Source organism: Corvus moneduloides, chromosome 7 (assembly GCF_009650955.1).
Source record: "Corvus moneduloides isolate bCorMon1 chromosome 7, bCorMon1.pri, whole genome shotgun sequence".
Lineage (NCBI taxonomy): Eukaryota > Metazoa > Chordata > Aves > Passeriformes > Corvidae > Corvus > Corvus moneduloides.
Window position 1 is genome coordinate 23,313,802 of NC_045482.1, and position 20,528 is coordinate 23,334,329.

Below are 20,528 nucleotides of genomic sequence, written 5' to 3' on the forward strand. Positions count from 1 at the left end.
ACAGAGCGTGGGGCTGGGGCCATGGCAGGGATGTGCAGGGTCACCAGTACTCAGCAGTACTTGCTGAGGGTGGTCCTTGGCATCTGCAACACCAAGCAGGACCCCAGCACCCCTGAGCTGGGGCTGCTCTTGGGGCTTCACATGCAACCACTGTCCTCAGCATCAGCTCTGCTCTCCCCAAACTGGTGCAACTCACATCTGAACAAATCCACTTGTGCTGGGCATTGCAAACCAGAGGCACTCTCACTCCTGCCAGCATCCAGTGTGAGGAATGCGCTGTGCTGCCGCCTCCTGCCATTGTTACCTGCCCCACACCCCCCCAAACCGCTCCTCATGGGGAAGAAGAGAAAAGGTTTTTACAATTTATTTTAATGACGTTTGAGTGCCTGAAACACACACATGAAAGCCCATGCAAGGACTTTCAGACATGCAGGAGAAAGGGGAAACTTGGCCACTGGCTCTGGTTCACAGTTTTGCTGTAGAAATGGTTTTAGCTAGCAGTTTCCTTAACTTCCCAGCCATACGGCCGTGTGAATGGGTGCCAGTGGTATCTGACAACAGAGATGTGCCAGCCCCTCCTGGCTGCAGAGAACAAAAATAACTGGAGAAGATAACTTGAGTGTACTTGAACCCAGGTGGCAGAAACAGAAACCCAAACAGTTTGCTCAAACAATATAGTTGTTTAAAATAATAAGGTTGATAATCTTGGGAACGGACCTTCTATTTTTAAGTCTCTGGACAGGCTTACTTTTGTAAAGATAAACCTCTTCTCATGTAACAAAGAGGTGGGAAAAACTTCTGGTAGGAGTGCAGCCCTGGTCTGGCGTGAGTCCTCTGTCAGGGAGCAAGTGAACACTTGTCCCATCCCAGAGCATCCCCTGGGGAACTGGGGGTCTGCAGACACTCAGGGTATTCTCCCCAGCCCCAGCGCAGGAGCATCCCCTGAGCCTGCAGGCAGCTTCTCAGCTGCACTGCAGCAGCATTTTGTGATCCAGCATGCTCCTGGTGTGGCAGCACCCAGCAGCCTCTCCCTCCTCCTCTGGTCTCACTAAAGTGGGGGTATGCCCCATGGAGTGCACCCCTTGCAGCCTCTTTACTCCTCCTGCCTCAGCCCATCCCTGTTGCCCTCCTCTCCATCCACCCACTGTCTGTTCTCTGGCAGAGCAACCAGGACCTACTCCTCCAAGCTGGGCAGATGTCCCACTCTCTGAGCAGCAAACCAGCCTTTGGTAGAACTGATTGCTGACTGAGCCCACATGTGTGACCCAGACCAGAGCCCCTGCAGCAATCCTGCCTACATTGCATCCTGGTGCAGTGTTTTCCAGCACATCCAGGACTCAGGACCATGTGGATGAGCTGTGATCCTGGTCGACTCTTCTCCATCACTGTGGCCAGCCATGGAGGCCCTCTACTCTGCCCTCGAAGGGGAGATCAGCACCTTTGTGAGGCACGTGCAGCGGTGCCAGGAGGGCTTCGACCTGTGCAGCCTGTACCACGTGCTGCTGCTGGTGCTGCCACGGAGCCCCTCGGGGCAGGTGGAGAGCTGGCAGCACCTGCAGAGGCTTGCCCACTGCCAGCCTGGCTCGGCCAGCCCCGACATGGCCAGCAGCTACGTGGACTGGCTGGCCTCATACCTGCAGCACCTAGGCACGCTGAAGGAGAGGTTCGACACCAGGGTGGTGGTCCCTCTCTGTGAGAACTTATACATGCACGAGGAGCCGACTGCTTGTCCTACCCGGCAGTCCCCACTGGCATCCATCCCCCACCTGGCTGCACAGCTCTTTGCCCACCGGCGTAACTGGGGGCTGCTGCTGCAGGGGGGGACCCTCAGCGAGAGTGTCTTCAGTCCCCAGAGCTTGCATGACCTGTGTGGCTTTGCTGATGTGGGGCCCTTTGTGAAGGTCTTGAGGCTGGTTCCCGATGTCTTTCACCAGAGCTTGGCCACAGCAGATCTTGCCCAGAAGTGGGTCTCTCTTCACCGCAACAGGTACAGCCGCTCCCTGCCACCATCGGCATCACTGTCACCATCACTGCCACTGCAGCCACCAGCATGGGGCAGAGTGGGGCTGGCTCCCGGCACTGTAGAGCCCCCACCACACGGCAGGGCCCCCCAGCAGCCTGACTATCCCCTGGGCTTGCCCAACCCCATGATCCCGCTGCAGCCCTCAGGCACAGGCAGCAGTGCCGTGGTGCTGCAAGCCCAGCTGCAGGAGAGCCAGGAGGAGCTGCTGGCCCTGCTGCACCGCAGGGAGCGAGCGGCCGCCCTGCACACCCAGGTCCGTCGTGTGTCCCAGCGCATCCGCCTCCTGCGCCTGCAGCAGCGGGGCAAGGGGCCGGGGCTGGCCCGGCCCTGGCAGAGCTCAGGTGTGGGTATGGGGGCTCAGCGTGAGGCTGCCCTGGCCGAGCAGCAGCAGAAGAGCCTGGAGCTAGAGGAGTACCACCACAGCATCCTGGAGACTGACTGGCTGCTGGAGCTGGAGGTCAGGCCCATCCTCATCCGGAGGATTGATGCGGTAAGGGGCATGTGTTCTGCTTGCACTCCCTGGTCTGCATACCAGGGTGGGTGGGGGCACTGCTGCAGTCCGGGGTGCTGCACAGGAAGAGATGGACATCCAGGTGGAGACGTGAATCTTGTAGGTCTGGGTGCAGCTATAATCTCTCCAGTCCAAACTAATGGCCTGCTAGGCAGCCATGGGCATTCAGATGCGAGGAAGGAGAGCTGAGGAGTGGGGAATGGGAGAGGGAGTGTTTCCTAACATGGCAGAACAGCCTGTAGGTCATGGATACTCCCATCCAGCCCAACTGGATGCTCAGGAGATAGGCACCTACACTGCTTCCTCTCCTGCAGGTTCAGCAGCGCTGCCAGGCCCTGGAGAGGGTGCTGCAAAGCCAGGCAATGCCTGCCCCACAGCACGTCCGGCTCAGGAACAGGATGGCCACCACCTGTGTACCTGGGCAGGCTCAGCCCTCTGCCTCAGCAAGCAGCCCCTGGTCAGCAACCTGACCATGGGCAGTGGGACTTCCACCTATTCCCAGCAGCAGCACCCAGGAGAGCACAACTGGAGGACACCCAACCCATCACCATGAGCTGCAGGCAGCCAGCAGTTCACAGGGACCTGGCTCAGTTCTTGCCTGGGAAGAAAGCATGGAAAGAACATGTTTAATGAGATGTTTCTCCTGCGTTCAGCCCACAGCCCTGCCATTTGGCATGTGGCTACAGACTGCACAAGGAGATGGGCACTGAGTGCTGCTGAGCATGCAGGCACAAGCATGCACATGTATATGGATGCAAGCAGGCAGGAGAATGCGGTTCTGGTTAAACATGGGGCTCAGCCTCCTCTTTCCAGCAGCCAGTGTGGAGGCTGAGTCCACAGTAACCAGTCTGCTGGATGACCATGGTGACAGAAAGCCCACCTCCATGCTGGTAGTGGGTAACATGGTGGCAGTCCTTGCTCCAGCTGGGGCTTGCTACCTTGCTGGCTGTTGTGGGCAAGGAAGTTTTGTGTTGGGGAATTTCAATCAATTTAATTTATTGCCATTGGCAATAAAACAAAAGTGTAGAGCCAGAGGCACAGCTCCTGTGAAGAGTTTATTGGTGTAGCTGTTTCCACTACAGTCAGAGGAGTCACAATGCACAGAAACAACAGGCGTCCTACACTACACAGGGAGGACAGGACACACACAGCCACAGACACACAGAGACACTCGTCTCTCCGCCCCAGGCCCTGTGGGGGGACCAGGCTGTGGGTAGGACCTGCTGCGGGGGAGGCTTCTTTCTCTGATGGGATATTTCTGCAGCCTCCCGAGGAAGGCATTGGACCCTCCTGGTAATGAAGCACCCACCATCTCTCTCAGGAGCCAGGCTGGATAAGTGGGAATGGGGGCAGCATCTTCTCCCAAATCCAATGGTGAAGCGAGCATCCCAGCCTCTTCTGGAAGACCAGTCCAGCTCTGACCATCAGGAAGAGGCTGGGATGCCTTTCTCTTCTGGCACCACCCTTGGAGTTTCCAGGGGCAGCAAGGGCACCATCAAACAGTTTCTGGGCCAGCTCTGAACAAAGGCTGCCAGCTCGGGCAGACCCCAGGAACAGCTCTGTCAGGTGGAAAGGTGTGATGCACAGCAAGCCCCACCTGAACAAGAGGAAGAACTTTACTGTGAGAGTGACTAGCACTGGAACAGGTTGCCCAGAAAGGTTGTGGAGTCTCCCTCACTGGAGATATTGCAGAACTGTCTGAATACAATCCTGTGCCATGTGCTCTGGGATGACTCTGCTTGGGCAGGGAGATTGGACCAGATGACCCACTGTGGTCCCTTCCAACCCAACCCATTCTGTGCAGCTGCCCAGAGGTGATGGGGGCTGAGTGCTGGGCACCCTGAATGCTGCTCCTTCCCATCTGGAGGGCACTGCTGGATGTGAAAGGCATCTCAGTATGGCAGCAAAACTGGGGTGGGGGTTTCAGTGACTTCCTTGTAGGCTTGCAGGGAGCCAGACTCAGTGGATCACTGCACAGGGAAAGGGAGGGGATCCAAAGGACTGTTTTGTGCTCCAGCACTACATTTCTTGTATAGATTCTTAAATACGGTTTCTTCTTGTTCTCAGGGACAGGAATGTGGGGATCAGGGACTGGGATACAGCCCTGTGGTCAGTGTTTACTCCTGCAGCCTCTGTGGAGGTGCAGAATGGCAGAGGACTCCTCTTAGTTCCTGCAAGAGGGCAAGCATTCAAGGCTTCAGGATACCTGCTTGTCTCCAGCCTCCCCTCCCTGTGCAGTTTGCCTTTGGAAATGAGGTTGGGAAAATTGAGAGGAGACAAACAGCCTCTTCCATGTCAAGAAAGAGCTGAAAACAGTCATGTGGGAAGGTGACTGGACAGAAGCCGGTCTGGAGGACTGGGCCAGGGTGCCAGTCCCTCTTTGCCTGTCTGCCAGGCTGCAGCAGCCCCATGGGCCACTTGCTGTGGCAGAGGCCCAGTGTGAGCACTCCTAGAAGGGGGCAGAGGGGAGGAGCAAGGCATCTGCCAGATGAGTAAGGAGATTGCTGGCCTGGGAGAAGAGGCAGCTTCCAGCCCATTCCTGTGAGTGCTCAGTGTCACGTGCTGACCTACCCAAGCTTCATGGTAGCGGAGGGGAATGCAGTGGCACCAGCTGGCATGGTTCCCCTTCACCACCTGGAGATCAGGCACAGGCTGCCTCCAGCAGGGAGGGGACAAACCCCTGACCCATGGGCACTCAGGACCCACACAGCTTTGGGATGTGAGAGGCATCTCTCAGCCCACCAGGTCCAAGAGGAGAGAGACTCACAGCCTCTACTGAGCGAGCGATGGGGCAGCCAGAGCCGGGACAGCATCCTGCAGGGCTATGGAACAGCCATTCATTGGTCCAGGCAAGAGATTGTGTGACTCATGGCAAGTCTCCAGTTAGTCCTTGGGAGGGGTGAGCAGGTGTGAGCTGCCTGTCCCATGAGTGGGGAGGGCAGCTCCCAGCTCACACAGGCATGTGCAGCTCATTGTATTCATCCCGGCCATCCTCGTCGAAATTTGGCTCCGCATCCTCCGAGTCCAACTGGGAAGAGGCAGAGACCAAGCTATGAAGGCCACAGCTGCCCCCAGTGTGGGGTCAAGCCTGGCACAGAGCGATCAGCACACAGCAACCCAGGCAGCTGGGATGTGCTGGGAAAAGCAAAGCTCTTGCTCCTTTCCCTCCCAAAAGGCGCATTCTTTAAACCCTCATGCCCATCCACGCGTCCCCAGCCTGATGCCCTTTCTATTGCCTGGGGCTTTGGTCCAGCACTGCAGCTCTTTCCTCTCCCCCTGCTGGCAGTACTCACTTCTGAGTGCTGCTCCAGGCTCTTCTCCAACAAAATCTCAGGATGTTGACAGCAGCAGAGGAGCTTGCCAGCTCTTGAAGGGCTGCCAGCACCCTGGCACTGTGGTTACACACTGGAGTGCCAACAGCCACAGGCTCTGATGTGCTGCTGGGCTGTTCTTGCTGCTGGTTCAGTGGGGAATTGGTGTGTTTCTTGATGAAATAGCCACAAGATGGAAGGGGAAATCCTTATTCCAGGCCTCTGCCTGGTAGGAACCTGTGTTTCCTTGCCCCAGGCTGTCCACCCATCTCATACTGCACTCCCAGGGCTACAAGATCCAAGGAAGCCATCCACCCACCTACTGCTATTGAGCAAAGAACCTCAAGGCTTTGCTGGCCCATGATCTCCCAGCCTTTCAGGCTGCCAAATCTCCTCAATCTCTTTCCAGTGTTGCAAGCTAGACTGAGGACAGCTGTCTGCTCACCGCTTTGAGCTCCCTGTCGTGGAAGAAGTGGGGCAGCACGAAGCGTCGCAGTGGCACTGTCATGATCAGGACAAAGGGGAAGGCCAGTGATGCCACCGTAGATTTCACCACCCAGAGCAGCACAATGCAGGCCAGTTGAATGCAGGTGAAGAGATTCATTCTCCAGGTCTTCACCTAGTAGGTAATTCCAGTCTAAGAACACATTAACTTTCCACACAGATTAACAAAGACCCAACTGGCAAAACAAAACACTTCTGCACAGCAGAGTACCTGCTGCTGCAGAGTCTACCTGCCTTTACTCTACAGCCAGGTAGAACTCCATAACACATCAGCCTCTGTGCTACCTGGCAGCATATCCAGCTGGCAGTGCAGTGTCCCTCCACACCCTCAAGCAGCACATCACTCCTACAAATCGTCTGTCCATCCATACAATACACTTCTGGGTGCAGCCTACCAGCATTGTGCCACCTCTGTGCGTGCCTTGCACTTACTTCTCGGCACAATCTTGCAGCCAAGCACAGTCACCAAGCTAAGCATCTCTAGCAAAATACCATACTCCCCTCATCTGCTGCTTCTTCCTCTTCTCATCATTACCTGGTTCTGTGCAACCTGCCTTTGCTCACCTTGACAACGTAGATGTGGTCAGGGTGGTGCTTGGACGGCATGAAGATCAGGAGCAGGCGCTCGTAGAGCTGGATGCCAGTGAGCGATGTAACCCCCATGTAGAGGAAGATGCCGAAGAGCACAGCCAGCGGGATCTGCCGCAGCATGTTCCCCATCACAATGGACAGACCTGCACAGACGGAGCTCAGGGCACGTGTGTCCCACACCAGCCCCTCCGCAAGGCACCTCAGCCTCCATCCCTCTCCCGCCTCCTCTGTCCTGGGGTGCAAGGGAAAGGAAGCTCAAAACGGGTAGGTGTGGGCACTCCTGCAGTGAGCACGCAGAGCACGGGCCGGCCCATGGGACAGGAACACTGCCAGGAGATTCAAGTGCTTGGTCCAGACCCCTCCCCTCCCTTGTTCCCCGAGCAGAGGCTCACCGACAAGGGCAGCAATAAGCACTCCGGTCACACGCTGCTCCTTCACCTCCTCGATCCTGGGCTTCTCCCCGGGTGCGATGGCCTTGCTCATGACGGTCAGGGCGTTGACGTGGGTGACGGAGCGCACTGTCGCTGCCGTCAGCCAGGGCAGCCCAAAGAGAGCACAAAGCCCCCCCATTGTGCCAATGAGCAGAAGGTCCAGGTGGAAGCCAGAGCCTTTCAGCAACTTCCTCTCCTTCTTGCTAACAATCAGCCTGAAAGAAAATAGAGCCTGGGTCAGTGCAAGGCCCAGGTCAGTGCCCCAGGACAGCACTGAGCTGGGGACAACATTCACTCTCTGAAGACAGCACACATGGGGATAACAAGAAGATGGCTGAGGAGGGGGATGGTGGCTGTCAGCCTCAGGTTAGAAGTTTCCTCCTGTGCTTGGCTGAGGCAGGTTTCCACCATACCATATGCCAAGAAGGGAGCCAAAAGATGATGAAAGAAGTCAAGGTACAGTCTGAAACAGCCAGAATCCTGCTCTTGCTGTTCCTTTGGGATGTCTGTTGCATCTCCATGTGAACCAGCAGCCATCCTGGCCTTGCCTGCCTAGGGGTTAGCGATGGTTGAGGTTGAAGGGGGAGGTACTCACGTAGTGATCTGTGTTTCCATGAAGATAAGAATGAAGACCAGGAGGGCAGGGATGGCAGAGGCAAACATCATCCACAGCGGAAAGGTCCCACTACTGCCCATGGGGTGGATGAACCAGCCACGCTTGTGAGGGGATGTGACCGACAGGCCAGAGGGGACATTCAGCTTCTGTTGGTGTAGTTGCAAAACCCAGCAGTTACTCATTAATACAAACATGCCCACAGCCTCACACAGCTTTGATCCTCCTGGTCTCCCTGGTCTGAATGCCTCAGATGATGGGATAAGCCATCCTGAACTGAGAAGGACTTTCTCATGGATAATCCCCTTCCATGCAAAAAATCCCATGTTCCCTAACATGGGTATGTGTCATTTCCTTTCAGCTACTTAAATTCCCTTTGTTTTTTTCCAAGAGACCAAGGAAATATCTTCCCTCAGGAATCTCACCCCCATGTCAGTCCTTACAGACCATGGTTAAAATGCTCCTTGACCTCTGCTTGGACAAATTAAGTGTTCTGAACTGCCTACCATTTTCTGAGGTGGCTTTCCAGAGTTTCCAAGGCTTTTCTGAGACATTTTACAGCATTGTTTTTGTAGTGTGAACCCCAGAAGTGGCCACATTCTCTGGAAATGACCTCAGCCTGACCATGTTCAGAGGGAATATGATGTTTGTGCTCCCATCAGACCACACAGACTCCTAGCTGTACATCATCCCGACCTTGCGTTCATCAGCATTTGAACCCTTGGCTCTGTGCTGCTCTACAGCAATTTCTGCTATCTGCACTGCAGGCAGAGTTTATGATTTGCATTTATGTTAATCAGCGTAAGTATGAATAATATTTCTGGAATGTTTGTCCTTGAGTTAAGCTGTGTAACTAAGTACCATTTTCTCAGAAAGCTTTGTACATATGCTGAGTTAATAATAAAATGATAATGCTTTTGATATTAACAGTAGAAGTGTAGAAGAGTATGAAAAGAATGTAACAAAGTGCATGATTTCACTAACGTCTGTTAGACTGAAATTTTTCATTGAAATTCAAATGAATAAAAATAAATTTGGATTCCACCAAGCCTTGAGCTGTTTTGATAAAAAGCTTGCATGATGAACAGGAAATACTTTTCACGCTCTTCCCATTCTTAGCAAAAAAAATACCAAACCAAAAATATATAACTATGTATCTATTGAAAAAATGAAACCTGTAAGACAGGTTTGCTCGATAACATTAAGTTAACAAACTTAAGTTTGTGCATAAACTGGGGAAAAAAATTATGTTTGAGATAAAGTGATCAAAATACTAGTATCCTACAGTCAAGGAGAGAGTAGGTATGTTGAGTACTAAACTATGACAAATACCCCATTGAAACCATCCTATGTGCCTCCTTCTTCAGTGTGCATAAACAGTTCATGTCTTGTTGACTGACTGCAAGTGTTTAGAGCTACAAACAAGGAATGGACTGGCGCTGAATCTCCCTGAAGCCCCTAAACCCTCCCTTACAAACAGCTGGAAGACCATAGGGATACCAGAGCACTCCAGTAGTCCCTGTAGCTCTGGCCTCAACCTCAGCAAGACCCTTGGAGCCTCCCTTCACCGTGGGAGTGAGGATGAGGGGAATGTTTCTGTTTGCTTTGTGCCATTATGACTAAAGAGGCAGGAAATACAAATTCCCCATTGCACAAGAACGAGCCAGTGCCACAGGGATCACTGCTGGGCTGCAGAAGGGGCTCTGAGGGCAATGCTGGCACTACCTGTGTGTAGGTGTCAGTGATGGTGTAATCCACCAGCACCATAACCAGGATGGAGATGGGGATCCCGAAGTCTCCGATGATCCGCCGTGCCTGCAGAACACAGACCTGTCATTGGCAAAGGGAAAAGGCCAGCTCCATGCACCTGCTATAGGGTGCCTATGGCAAAGAGAAGCCCCAAACGGAGTCAAGCACCACTCCAAACTGGAGCACTGCTGATGGGCAGGGCCAGGAAACCCAGCCTTGACCCATGGGGCTGTGCATCCCACTGCCCACCTAACATGCTTTTAAATGACTGGCCAATTGCTCCTCCTGGCCTATTTAGACAGTGCTCCAGGTATTACACAGATGCCCTGCATGTAGAGAAATGCCCAAAGAGAACAAGTTGTAAGCCCTTCCTCCTATATTCTAGTTTAACAGACTTGTATCCAGTCCAAGGAGCTTTCCCAAGGTCCAGAGGACTTTCCAGCAAGCCTCACTGGAGCAGGACAGTGCAGATACCATCATCAACAGTCAGCTCTTGTCTGCACCCTAAGGTGGGCTACCATCTCTCCTGCAAGCTGTTTAAGGGATTTGTTGATTTTCTTTGAGGGACATCCAAGTGTTCTGGAGAATAAAGGTCTGTAGCCAGAAGCATTATTTGTTTGGCACGTCCCTTGTCCTTAAATGTGAATCCCACAAACTTCTCACCTTTCCTCCTAGGAAGCGGCTGTTCTTGAACTTGCGCATAAAGAAGGCAATGAAGAAAGTGCCTAGCATGAGGATGAGGGAGAGCAGAGCAGTGTTGGGCTGCATCCTGGTTCCCAGTGACATTGCATCTGTAGAGAGCATGCTGGCATTCAGGCTGCTCTGCACGTCTGGTGGGTAGAACTTCAGCAAAGGATGCTCTGCAAACACCTGAGCAGGTGAGAGAAGCAGCAGGCAAGTTACCACAAGGAGGGGCAGGGGGCACTGTCACTACTGGGGGCAGGGGGAAGCGGAGGTGTCCTGCTCTGTGGAGAGGTGAGGGCAGTAGATGGTGGGCACGGACAATCCCAGCATCCGTCACCTCGCCTCACAACCTACCCAGCTGGAGAGGGTTGGGGAGAGAAAAGTGGCCCCTCTTTAATGTCTCCTGCAGGAAGAGAAGGGGAGAGAGACATTAGGGCTCTTCCTGCCACCCTCTGTGGTGGCACAGGAGCCAGCTGGGCTGAGGCATGAGACCAGCAAAGAACTGCTCTACAGAATGTCTAGGAAAGCTGTGGCTGAGCTGGCCCTGTTCCCTTGCCTCCTGTGTGCTAAAGCAGCAGGTTCCTGAGGGATTAAGAGATGCAGCAGCCCATTTCCCCGGGGAAGGTTCACCTTGTACAGTTTGTAGAAGGTCTCATAGATAAAGATGAGGGAGATGAGGAAAGCAAAGATCTCCTGGGTGAAGGGCGAGATGTAGCGCACCAAGAAGCTTCCTTCAGCTGCCACAATAATGAAGATGAAGACGATGAGCCACAAACCAATCCACACTCTGCCTGTCAGATACTCAATGCCTTGAGTCTGGCAGAACTGAAATGGAAAGGGGAAGGAGTTACTCATGGCTCCTCAGGCTGCCTCCTGCATCCACTCCCCATTAAGATCAAAGACTGTTCTGGAAAAAAGCATCTTCATCTGCTCAGGCACCCAGCACAGTATCAGTGAATTCATGGCTAGAATCACAGGTAAATTTGCAGACTTTGCATTAACACCTGACAGCTCACACCAAGCAGGTCTTCACTGCTCCAGTCTTTGTACCAGTATCTCCTTCATGCTCTCCTGAAGCCAGCCCATGCATAACACTGCCCATACCACCCATATGGAGGTGCCATTGCTCAAACATGGCTCTCCATTGCTCCATGCGCTCAACAGCACAAGCCTGTTCCCTACAAAGGAGAGCCCAAGCACCCTGCTATGTCCCACTGCATAAAGGCCACAATCTCAGACAGCACCCTGTGTACAGGCAGTTGTACGTGTGTGGAGAAAAGCCCCCAGGCTGTCACCACAGAGGAGACCATCTCCACTGCTTTTGCTCATCCACACACACCAACTATTTCCAGTACAGATCACACCCCTCCCTTTGCAGCCTTCCTCAGTAGCACCACAGGCAGAGGTACACCTCTGTACACAGTGACTGGGCAATGCAAAAGCAGTCAGGGATAAGTGCAGTCACAGGAGAGCAGAGAAATTCCCACTCTGCAATGGCATCACTGGCTCTGAACTCTTGACAAGGTGAAAATCTAGCTGTAGAACAAAACATGCTTTTTTAAAGACACAGACCTGCTGGGAGTCAGAGAAAAGGAAAAGAATTAGATCCACTGCTTGAAGGTACAGTGATATGGGGATGCTTTCAAGAGCAAAGAGGTCATGCTACTTGAGAAAGAAACATATCCACCCTGGCTGGCCAGGATACCTCTACACACACCCTTGGGCTCATCCTTAGAGGTGGGAGTAATGTATGTGGCACATCCCAAATGGGTGGTACACTCAGTGTTATTCCCATGAAAGGAAACCTGGACATAAGTAAAAGTGGTGAAATGGTCTTCAAAGGAAGCCCCAATAAGAAGAAAGTTTTAGGATGCAGCTACAAGTGCTCATTATGTCAATGAGCTGCAGCACAGGGCCGGGGGACAGTGCTCTCCTCACAGTCAGCAGGTAGAGGAGTGCTGTTATCAGTGTCAGACCTCAAAGGATAATGGATACAGCAACAGGAGGTGGAAGTCCCTTTAGCCAGACCTGAAAAGGGTCAGCAGAGCCAGGGGCAGTCCTGGCTGAGCTGCGAGCAGCCTGGAAGAGTTCACACTAACAAACACCTTTTGTAGAGCTGAGAAATGCCAACCGCCCTCTCCAGAGCAAGGATAGAGTGAGCAGGTGCCAAGCAGAGACACTGCCTCGCATGTACCTTGTAAAAAGCTTCTTCAAACACCAGCAGAGGCCCTGAGAAGCCAATGACCAGGAGTGGCTGGGCTCCAAGCAGGGAGAAGAGGATCCCTAAAACTGAGGTGGAGATTATCAGCTCGGAGACCCCCATGAGACCCTCAGTTTTCTCTCCTGGGAAAGAGAACAATGAATGAGTGTTATAGCCTGGTCATAGGCACCATCACCACAGACAGGCAGGCTGCACAGCTCCAGACAGAGGAGGCAGGTCCCCATCCCATCAGTCAGAGGTGCCCTGTGTTAGGCAGGGAGCACGGAGGGAGCACGGGAGGAGCCCAGGCAGCCGAGGCTGGAGAGGCCAAATGGCAGGGAGGGAACAAGGCAGCAGCCGAGGCACAGCACTACCACTCTCCCTGAGCAAACAGAACCAAAGCCCACCCCAGAACAGCATCACACAGACACAGCCAGTGTCCCAGAGTGCAAAGAGCAGACCAGAAAGCAGGCCCATTACCTAGGAGTCCCCCGAAGGTGATGGCAGGAGAGAGAGCAGCAAAGTAGATGAAGAGAACGGCTGCGAGACACTGGCTGTGCAAGGCGTCTCTGATGTCACTGAGGTATTTGGGGTACCTGCGCTTTATGTCCCGAACCAGACCTCCAAAAAATATCCCGGTTCGCTTCAAAGGGTCGTCCTCAGCTTCCTCCTCTTCTTCCTCAGCTTTCACTTCACACAGCTCTGGAGGTGTATGGAGGGCAGGGCTTCAGCAAGGAACACAGCTGGGCCCTTGGGCTGTCCCTCTCCCCAGTACCTCATAGAGAGCTTCCTCCAGCAGCACTAGCCTGGTGGGCCCCCTGTGAGAGCACATCCCACTGCCTCCTGCTGTATCCAGCTGCCAGAGCTGCCCACAGCCACTATCCTACTCCCCTTGCCCCACTCCCCTTGCCCCACTCCACTGCAGAAACCAGGCCCTGCTCTCCCCTCTACCAGGCTCTGGCAGGAGAGGGCCCATTGGGGCACACAGGGCACTAGGCACAAACTTGCCCAAATGTGAATGGAGAGACCTTTGGCTTCCTGAGCAGTCCCCTCCTTCATGGACTTCTGCTCCCTTTCCTTCCTCTTCTTCAGCAGCAACTTCTGGAAGGTGGCAATGGATTTGAGCAAGTCTTTCCCCTCCACCTCTGATGGGGGGATGACAATGCTGCAGTCCAAGAACTCGTTGATTGCATTGAGGAGGTCTTGACGATCATCTGCCATGTATGCAGCCTCGTGGAAGTGCTGGAAGGGGCAGGGAAAAAGAGAGAGGGAGAAGGCTCAGACCAAGACTAGACCCCGCTACCTACAGCCTGGAAAGACAATGCTTGCCGTGACCTTTAGAGCAACATTCTGCTCCTCCATCCACTACTCGTCTCACTACTGCCACTCTGTGACCCACACTCCTGAATCCCGCCTCCTGTTTTGAGGGAGAAGCTGGTAGAGCCCCAAAGCACCATAGTTATAAAGCACAAGAACCATGACCTGAGCAGGTAGCCTAAGAGACTCTTGGGAATCTCCACATGCGAGAGAGAAAATAGGCATCTACAGCATGAGGGAAGCCATGCAAAGGAAACTAGGCAGAAAAGGGGAGGTATTACTGACAGCAAGAGCAGGTAGCAAGGAAGGATTCTAAGGAGACCAGGAGGGGACAGCACTACTGCAGATAGGCAGGGGGGGTGCTGGCAAACAGGTGGAAGTGCTGCACTGCTTCTGGAACACGCTTCCAGAGAAAAGGCTAGAGGATGATGAACGAGTGAAGAGCCAGTAAGGCAGGTAGGGGACAGCTAAGGTCCCTGCAGCACACAGACTCCCTGGAGCCACAGCTTCAATGTAAATGATACGGTGCTCTCTCCATGGCGCCAGAACTGTGTAACCTTGCTATGGCCGGCCCCGGCTGCAGCAGCTGGCTCTGCTCTTCCAGGAAGAGGAGCAGAGACTCAAATGAGTGAGGTCAGCCCACAAACACAGCACTGAAGCTGGAATGGCACCTCACCTCTTCGGACTAAAAACACATTCTCAGCTGAGCCCTGCGCAACTCCAGGGAAGGGATCTTTCAGTTTGTTACCTCTAATACATTTTTTGTGATTAGGCCTTTTAGTCTCCAGTTCAGTGAAAGCTGTGCAATAGTGGCAGCACAGGAAGGTTTGTTACTTGCTTGTAGTTACATAGCACCAGTAGGAAGGACCTGTGAACCTCTGTGCTGGACGCATGCAGCAGACGCTCAGATTGTCTTTCCTTTGTATTTAATTGCTTACCCAGATAATGAATTTCACTGCCATCTAGACAGATGGGGACTTCAAGCAATGCACATGCTTGGCAGAAAAACCTTCCTGCATCCTCATCTCTCCTGTATGGATGTGCTCCTCTGCATGGATGCCCCAGCCATGGGACTCAGCTAGAAAGCTTCATCCAAACACTGGAAAACAGTCCCCAGGCATTACTGGGTTTTTATGTCAGTGTGCCAGGTGCCATGGTCACAGGCATCACTCAGCCTCCCCACTTCTATGTTTGTTAAATGTCAACTGAATATCACTCCTCTAACCTTGGGTCGTCCTTTGCTCCTCCTGCTGTTACACATGGCCCCTTTCTTCACCCAGCCTAGCACACTCTGTCCCAGCCAAGTAAGTGTCTGCCCTACTCTCTCCTCTGCACTGGAGTGTTCTACCTTGGTCGAGCCAGACTGATCTTAAAAATCCCAGGTGCTCACACCTGCCTACCCCACCTGAGCCTTTGCACAGCTCTCATCTCAGGACTGTCTTCTAAGGAGCCAGCAAAGCTCCCTCGCCTATGTCAGCATCATTGCCCATCAGCTCCTCACCTTGTCGGACATGAGGGTGGAGATTGAGCGGCCAATTTCGTGGTAGTCCATGTTGGCCTGGCTAGGTCCCAGCAGCACAAAGATGAATCTGACAGGAATTGGGACCTCCAAGACAGATTCCAGGAAGACAGCCTCATTTAGTCGGACGAAGGCCATGGTTGGCTGCTCCAGAAACTGCACACAACCTACCAGGGGGCAACGTTAGGAGCAGAGTTAATCATTGGGCTGAGATGTACTGGGTTGCCTTTAACAACAGAGACGGGGGTTTTGGAGGTTCCCACAAGCTCTGCAGTTATGTACTTTCTCCAGACCACGGACACAGCACTGACCTTCATGCTGAGGACTGCTCCAAGTCCTTTACTGATCATTCATAAGCAGTGCTACTTTCTTTAGCCTCTCAGCTAGCCCATTCTTAATCCCTTACAGATTACTCTATCTTACACTACAAGGCACTAAGTTTAAATTGGAAGGTTGTTCCCCACGTATGGAAGGAAGCCACTTATATGTTACTTTTATCAAACAAACTTCTAATCTCATCAAAGAATGAAATCAGGTTTGCTTGACATGACCTATTTCCCATAAACCTTACTGCTTGGCAATAATTACATTCATATTCTCCAGCTCTTTATTAATTGAATCCCATATTAGCTCTGCCACTATGTTGGCCAAGAAGGATGTCAGGTTAAACAACCTATAGGTACTGGCTCACTGTTCTTTCCTCCTTGAGCATTGATGCTATGAACTTTTTCTGTTAACTTGTACATTCCCTATATTCTTAAACTTTTTATTTTTTTTCAGAGAAAAGTAAGTCAGTGCTCTAAAGACTCATAGGTGCAAACTGCACATTCTGTTTTACAATGTCTGCATCTCATCAGTGCTTGGCAGTCTCCTCAGTTCCTAACAGATTGGGAAGTACTCCCGCGTCCTCTGGCACACCAGCCACTTCCTTCACACACCGAACACAAATGTTTATTGAATACTGGTATTTCTCTGGCATTATTACTGATCTTTCTGCCATCTGTGTCCAGCAAAGAGCTGCGTTCTGTGTTAGGCTGGCAAATCCGGGCCCTCTGAGAATCAAAGTGCATCCCAAGAAACAGCCTTAGCTCAGAAACAAGTCAATGTTTAATTATCAAAAGTGCATTTATGAACCTGATTTGGCCTCATTGTGATTAAGCATCAGTTTGACTGAGCTGCCAAGCCTCTTTGCCTGAGCTTTTAATCTACTGGATAGACAATGACATTTACTTTGCTTGTAGTGTAGCTGGTTAATGCCAGTGAAGCACTGAGAAGGAATACTCTTGCAATCAGAAGGCACCAAACCCACTGATGCTTGAGCCTGCCTGCTCACAGCCCTTCTGTACAGAGAAGTTATGTCCTGGCAGTGCTACGGCCAGTACCTGAGACCTTGCCACCAGCCAGGCCCTGCTTCTGTCAACTCAAAGCTTGCTGGCACACACAGCCAGCAGCCAATACTGGTCAGGGAGAGGGCCCAGCTGCTGGCAAGGTGTGAAGAGGCCAGACAGAAAGCAGCAATGGACAGAGGGCAGGGTGATGGCCTGGCCATCAGTCCCCCAGGCACCACTCATCTACTTCTGAGTTGCAAAACCAGACATTCTGTGAGCCTGGCAGACTTTCACCACTAAGTTGAGTGCCAGCTCCCAGCAGAAGTGTCTACCAATCTCCTTTTTAATTTAGGAAAAGAACTGCCCTGGCAGGCCATGTATTTGCCACAGACAAACAAAACGTGAACCAGCACTAAAGGAGAGAGTGTACCAGAATCACTTCCCAGCTGAACATGAATGAGATGATCAAATATCCCTTGGGAGTGAGGGCACAGACAGCTGGGGCCACACCAGGATCTGCACTACTCACTGGGGGACTCTACATGCCACCTCTTACCCACAAGGACCACTGTGGCCTCTGCATCTTCAGGGATCTTCTCCATCAGCTTCAAGTATTTACGATGGCCCTCAGAGTTATGGAGATGTGGGTTTTTCTGCAAGGAAAGAATACCAATAAGTAAGGATGAAGTCCCCATGCTCTGGTTTCCCTACACAGTCTTGCAACCCACTGGCATAACTGCAGCTGGGCTTGCCTTGGGTGCAATGCCCAATGCCTGCTTCCCAGCAAGGCACCCTCACAGCAAAGGCCACCCTGCAAGTGCCAGGGTTGCTGCTCCCATTACATGCTCAAGCAAACACCTGCATACAGTGCAAAGCCAAATTAGGTTCCAAAATCACAATGCAGCGACCCGATTTCCAGCACTCCAGGTGATCCAGGGAGCTCAGTCCTCACATTACAAGGTTTCCCCATGAAGGGGCTCAGAGGTGGGTGCCATGGCCTACTGTTAGCCAACAGTTGTCCCCAGAGTGTGGAAAAAGACGCAGTAACCCCCCCGGTCACCCTCACCTCCTTGCACTCGGTCTCGTTGGCCTTGGGGTCGGCCATCTCAATGCGTTCTTCCCCCATGAGGGGCACGCAAGTGTCTGTGGTGTGGTTGTGATGGTGGTTTCCCACGATGGAGTTCATGCTGGAGCTGGAGTGGTTCCTCGGGAAGAAGCCCTCTTTCTCATCATTGGGATGGCTGAGGGGGAGAGTGGTGGCCATGAGGGGGTCTGCCTCCCTTACCACCTGGGGCTCGCAGATAACCGCCAAGCCCTGGGAGCCCTCATCCACGTGCCACTCACCTGTGCTTCAGCAGCAGGGCACGCAGCACGTTGGCTCGATCTTCTGCTCTGATCTGGTCAGAGATGATCATGGTCTCCACCATGAGGTGAGCAATGCCAGGCAGAGTGGTCTGCTCCAAGTCAAGGAGGACGGCACCTGCCAGCATGAGGGGAAGAGCCCTGCTCCTAGTGTGCAACGCTCCCTATTGCATTCACACCCAGGAGACACAGCTGTCCCACCAGGAGCCAGGCTTTGGCTGGGGTACAGATTCAGCTGAGAAATGCCCAAGTCCAGGTGTCCCATGTCCTTTCTGTAAACCCTTGTCCCAAGAGAACCCAAAAGCTCCAAGATGCAGTGGTAGTTCTGGTTTCTCCTTTCATTTCAGTCTCCCACTCTGACCAAACTTGCATTTCCACACCAAAGATGGGTCTAAGACCTGCTGGCCGAGGCACAGCTGGGTGTTGCAGCTGCCATGTCCCTGAGACCAGTGAAGCAGAGCGTGGAACCAACACAAGCACCCTTGGGCTAATGCAAACCCTGCCAAACAGGCTGTGGGATGTCTGTCTCCACAGACCCTAACACGACAGCTGGACACAGACACTGTTTCGTGCCTCCAGTGAGGGAATTAACAGCGACACAAGCTATTCAGCAAAACCTGTCCTAGAGCAAGAGACAAACCCTGGTCTGCTCTTCCTGACTCACCGTGGGCAATAGTCTTCCTGAGCTCCAGCAGACTGCGGAAGGACAGTGAAGCCACGTGAGGTTTCCCCCACCTTGCTGTATCCTCCTCCACATCCTCCTCAAACTTGATCCAGCGGGCTGTCTCTCTCCAGTGCATCTCCTGGTTCTTATCCACCACCAGCTCATTCAGCTCCACAAACACCTAGTGTGGATTACAGCGAGGACATGAGATACATAAGCTCTGCCAGCAGCACGCAGAAAGCCTCAGCTCTCTTCTTCAAGGCACTGCCTGGTCTGATGCGCTACCAGAACAAACCTGCTGTGGTTTAACCAGAGGCTTACTGCACAGAAGCAGCCAGGACAAATACCACTGACAGCATGGCAGGAGCTTCCATCAGCACATGGAGCACCAGAAAGCCCCAAGTCACATGGTGTGGGCAGATGGGAGAGAATGATGCAATGCTGCATTCCCTCCTACCAAACTATGGCAATTTTGTCCTCTGCCTTCTTGGTTTCCCCCTAAATTTTCCACACTTACCAGAGATAGTGATGTTACTGTGCTGCCAACTTCCACAACAGCATCACCATTTCTGTGACTTTTTTAATGTCTTTCCTAAGGTCAAAGCTTTGTGGTTTCAGGAAAATCTCCACTTTTATTGAAAAAAGTGCATTTTCAGCTCTCATGATAATGGATAATAGCTTGAAATGTCACCCTCAAGGTCATGTAAAGAATTAATTATATAGAAACATTTATCACTTAAATTGCATGTTTTCTACTTCTGATTTATGGCTTCTGAACAAGTGTGGGAGGACAGCACATGGATACCTCGTGGGGCTTTCTATCCAACTTCTTCTTCTTCTTCTTTTTCTTGACAGAGGGAGTTGATGCTAATTTTTTGCTTGTCCTGGTGATCTGACTCCGAGATGGTTTTTTCATCAGATGCCTCCTCACACCTGGGTTATCTTCAAAGCGGTGGCCTGAAGACATAGGAAAGGAAAAAAGGCCACCAATTTGTCTAGTAGATATACACTGTCTGGCAGGGAAACACGTCGGAGCACACCCTTCTCTCATTAACTTAGGCTACCAAAGCCCTGGCAGCTGGAGAACTCACCATCATCCTCCAGACCTTTGCAGAGCCTTCCTGCCTCATCTGCCTGCTTTCATCTCCTCCAGATGTCTGTGAGCTAACCTCTTCACGAAGAAGGCTTCTTCCTAGGCTGTGCATACACTGGGGCTTCATCACAAAAGCTTTTATTCATGGTACCCAAACAAGTGATGTGGGAAGCCTTCCCATACTCCCCCAACAAAAAGCAACCTGCAGCCTTGCCTGCACAGTTCTGCACCCACACAGCACAGGCAGGCACCTGGCTGGGCCTCACCTCTTGCACCAGAGGGAGGCCTGGTGCTCAGCAAGCATAAAGGGCAGTGAAAGGGAAGGATATTTAGCTGCTGGTCTGGGAGACATAAGGAAATATCAATGTCTATTTTATTTAATTGTGTGATGAGACTGTAGCATAACACTGCAGCCTGGGGCTGGCTCAGAGGCTGGCAGTGAAGTTGAGCTATCACTGCTTCTAGATGTTCCGCAGTGCCACTGTAATGCCTCAGAAAGGTCTGTGCTAGAGACTGGCTGGCTGAGGCCAAGCCTCGCAAAGCCGCCGGACAGGCTGTTAAGGCTGCTCTACAGAGCCATCACCAGTGCTGTTGGTTAGCCAGTGCCCACCAAAATGCAGCCACAACC

General features: G+C 52.5%; 1 protein-coding gene across 3 annotated transcripts in view; it reads right to left on the minus strand.

Annotated features, from left to right (window-relative positions):
* Positions 1 to 3,570: 3,570 nt before the first annotated feature.
* SLC4A3 (solute carrier family 4 member 3) overlaps positions 3,571 to 20,528 on the minus strand; it is a 33,961-nt gene continuing 17,003 nt past the window's right edge. For all 3 annotated transcript variants that reach the window (XM_032114468.1, XM_032114470.1, XM_032114469.1), the window contains 17 exons: positions 19,613 to 19,764; positions 18,808 to 18,988; positions 18,126 to 18,261; positions 17,848 to 18,022; positions 17,338 to 17,434; positions 15,436 to 15,620; positions 13,646 to 13,859; positions 13,098 to 13,319; positions 12,612 to 12,760; positions 11,048 to 11,242; positions 10,397 to 10,603; positions 9,710 to 9,799; positions 7,967 to 8,133; positions 7,333 to 7,586; positions 6,914 to 7,083; positions 6,291 to 6,464; positions 3,571 to 5,562 (listed from right to left, as the gene is read on the minus strand). In XM_032114468.1, the coding sequence (XP_031970359.1) occupies positions 5,485 to 5,562; positions 6,291 to 6,464; positions 6,914 to 7,083; positions 7,333 to 7,586; positions 7,967 to 8,133; positions 9,710 to 9,799; positions 10,397 to 10,603; positions 11,048 to 11,242; positions 12,612 to 12,760; positions 13,098 to 13,319; positions 13,646 to 13,859; positions 15,436 to 15,620; positions 17,338 to 17,434; positions 17,848 to 18,022; positions 18,126 to 18,261; positions 18,808 to 18,988; positions 19,613 to 19,764 (2,846 nt within the window). In that variant the 3' untranslated portion in view covers positions 3,571 to 5,484. The remainder of the gene's footprint in view (positions 5,563 to 6,290; positions 6,465 to 6,913; positions 7,084 to 7,332; positions 7,587 to 7,966; positions 8,134 to 9,709; positions 9,800 to 10,396; positions 10,604 to 11,047; positions 11,243 to 12,611; positions 12,761 to 13,097; positions 13,320 to 13,645; positions 13,860 to 15,435; positions 15,621 to 17,337; positions 17,435 to 17,847; positions 18,023 to 18,125; positions 18,262 to 18,807; positions 18,989 to 19,612; positions 19,765 to 20,528) is intronic.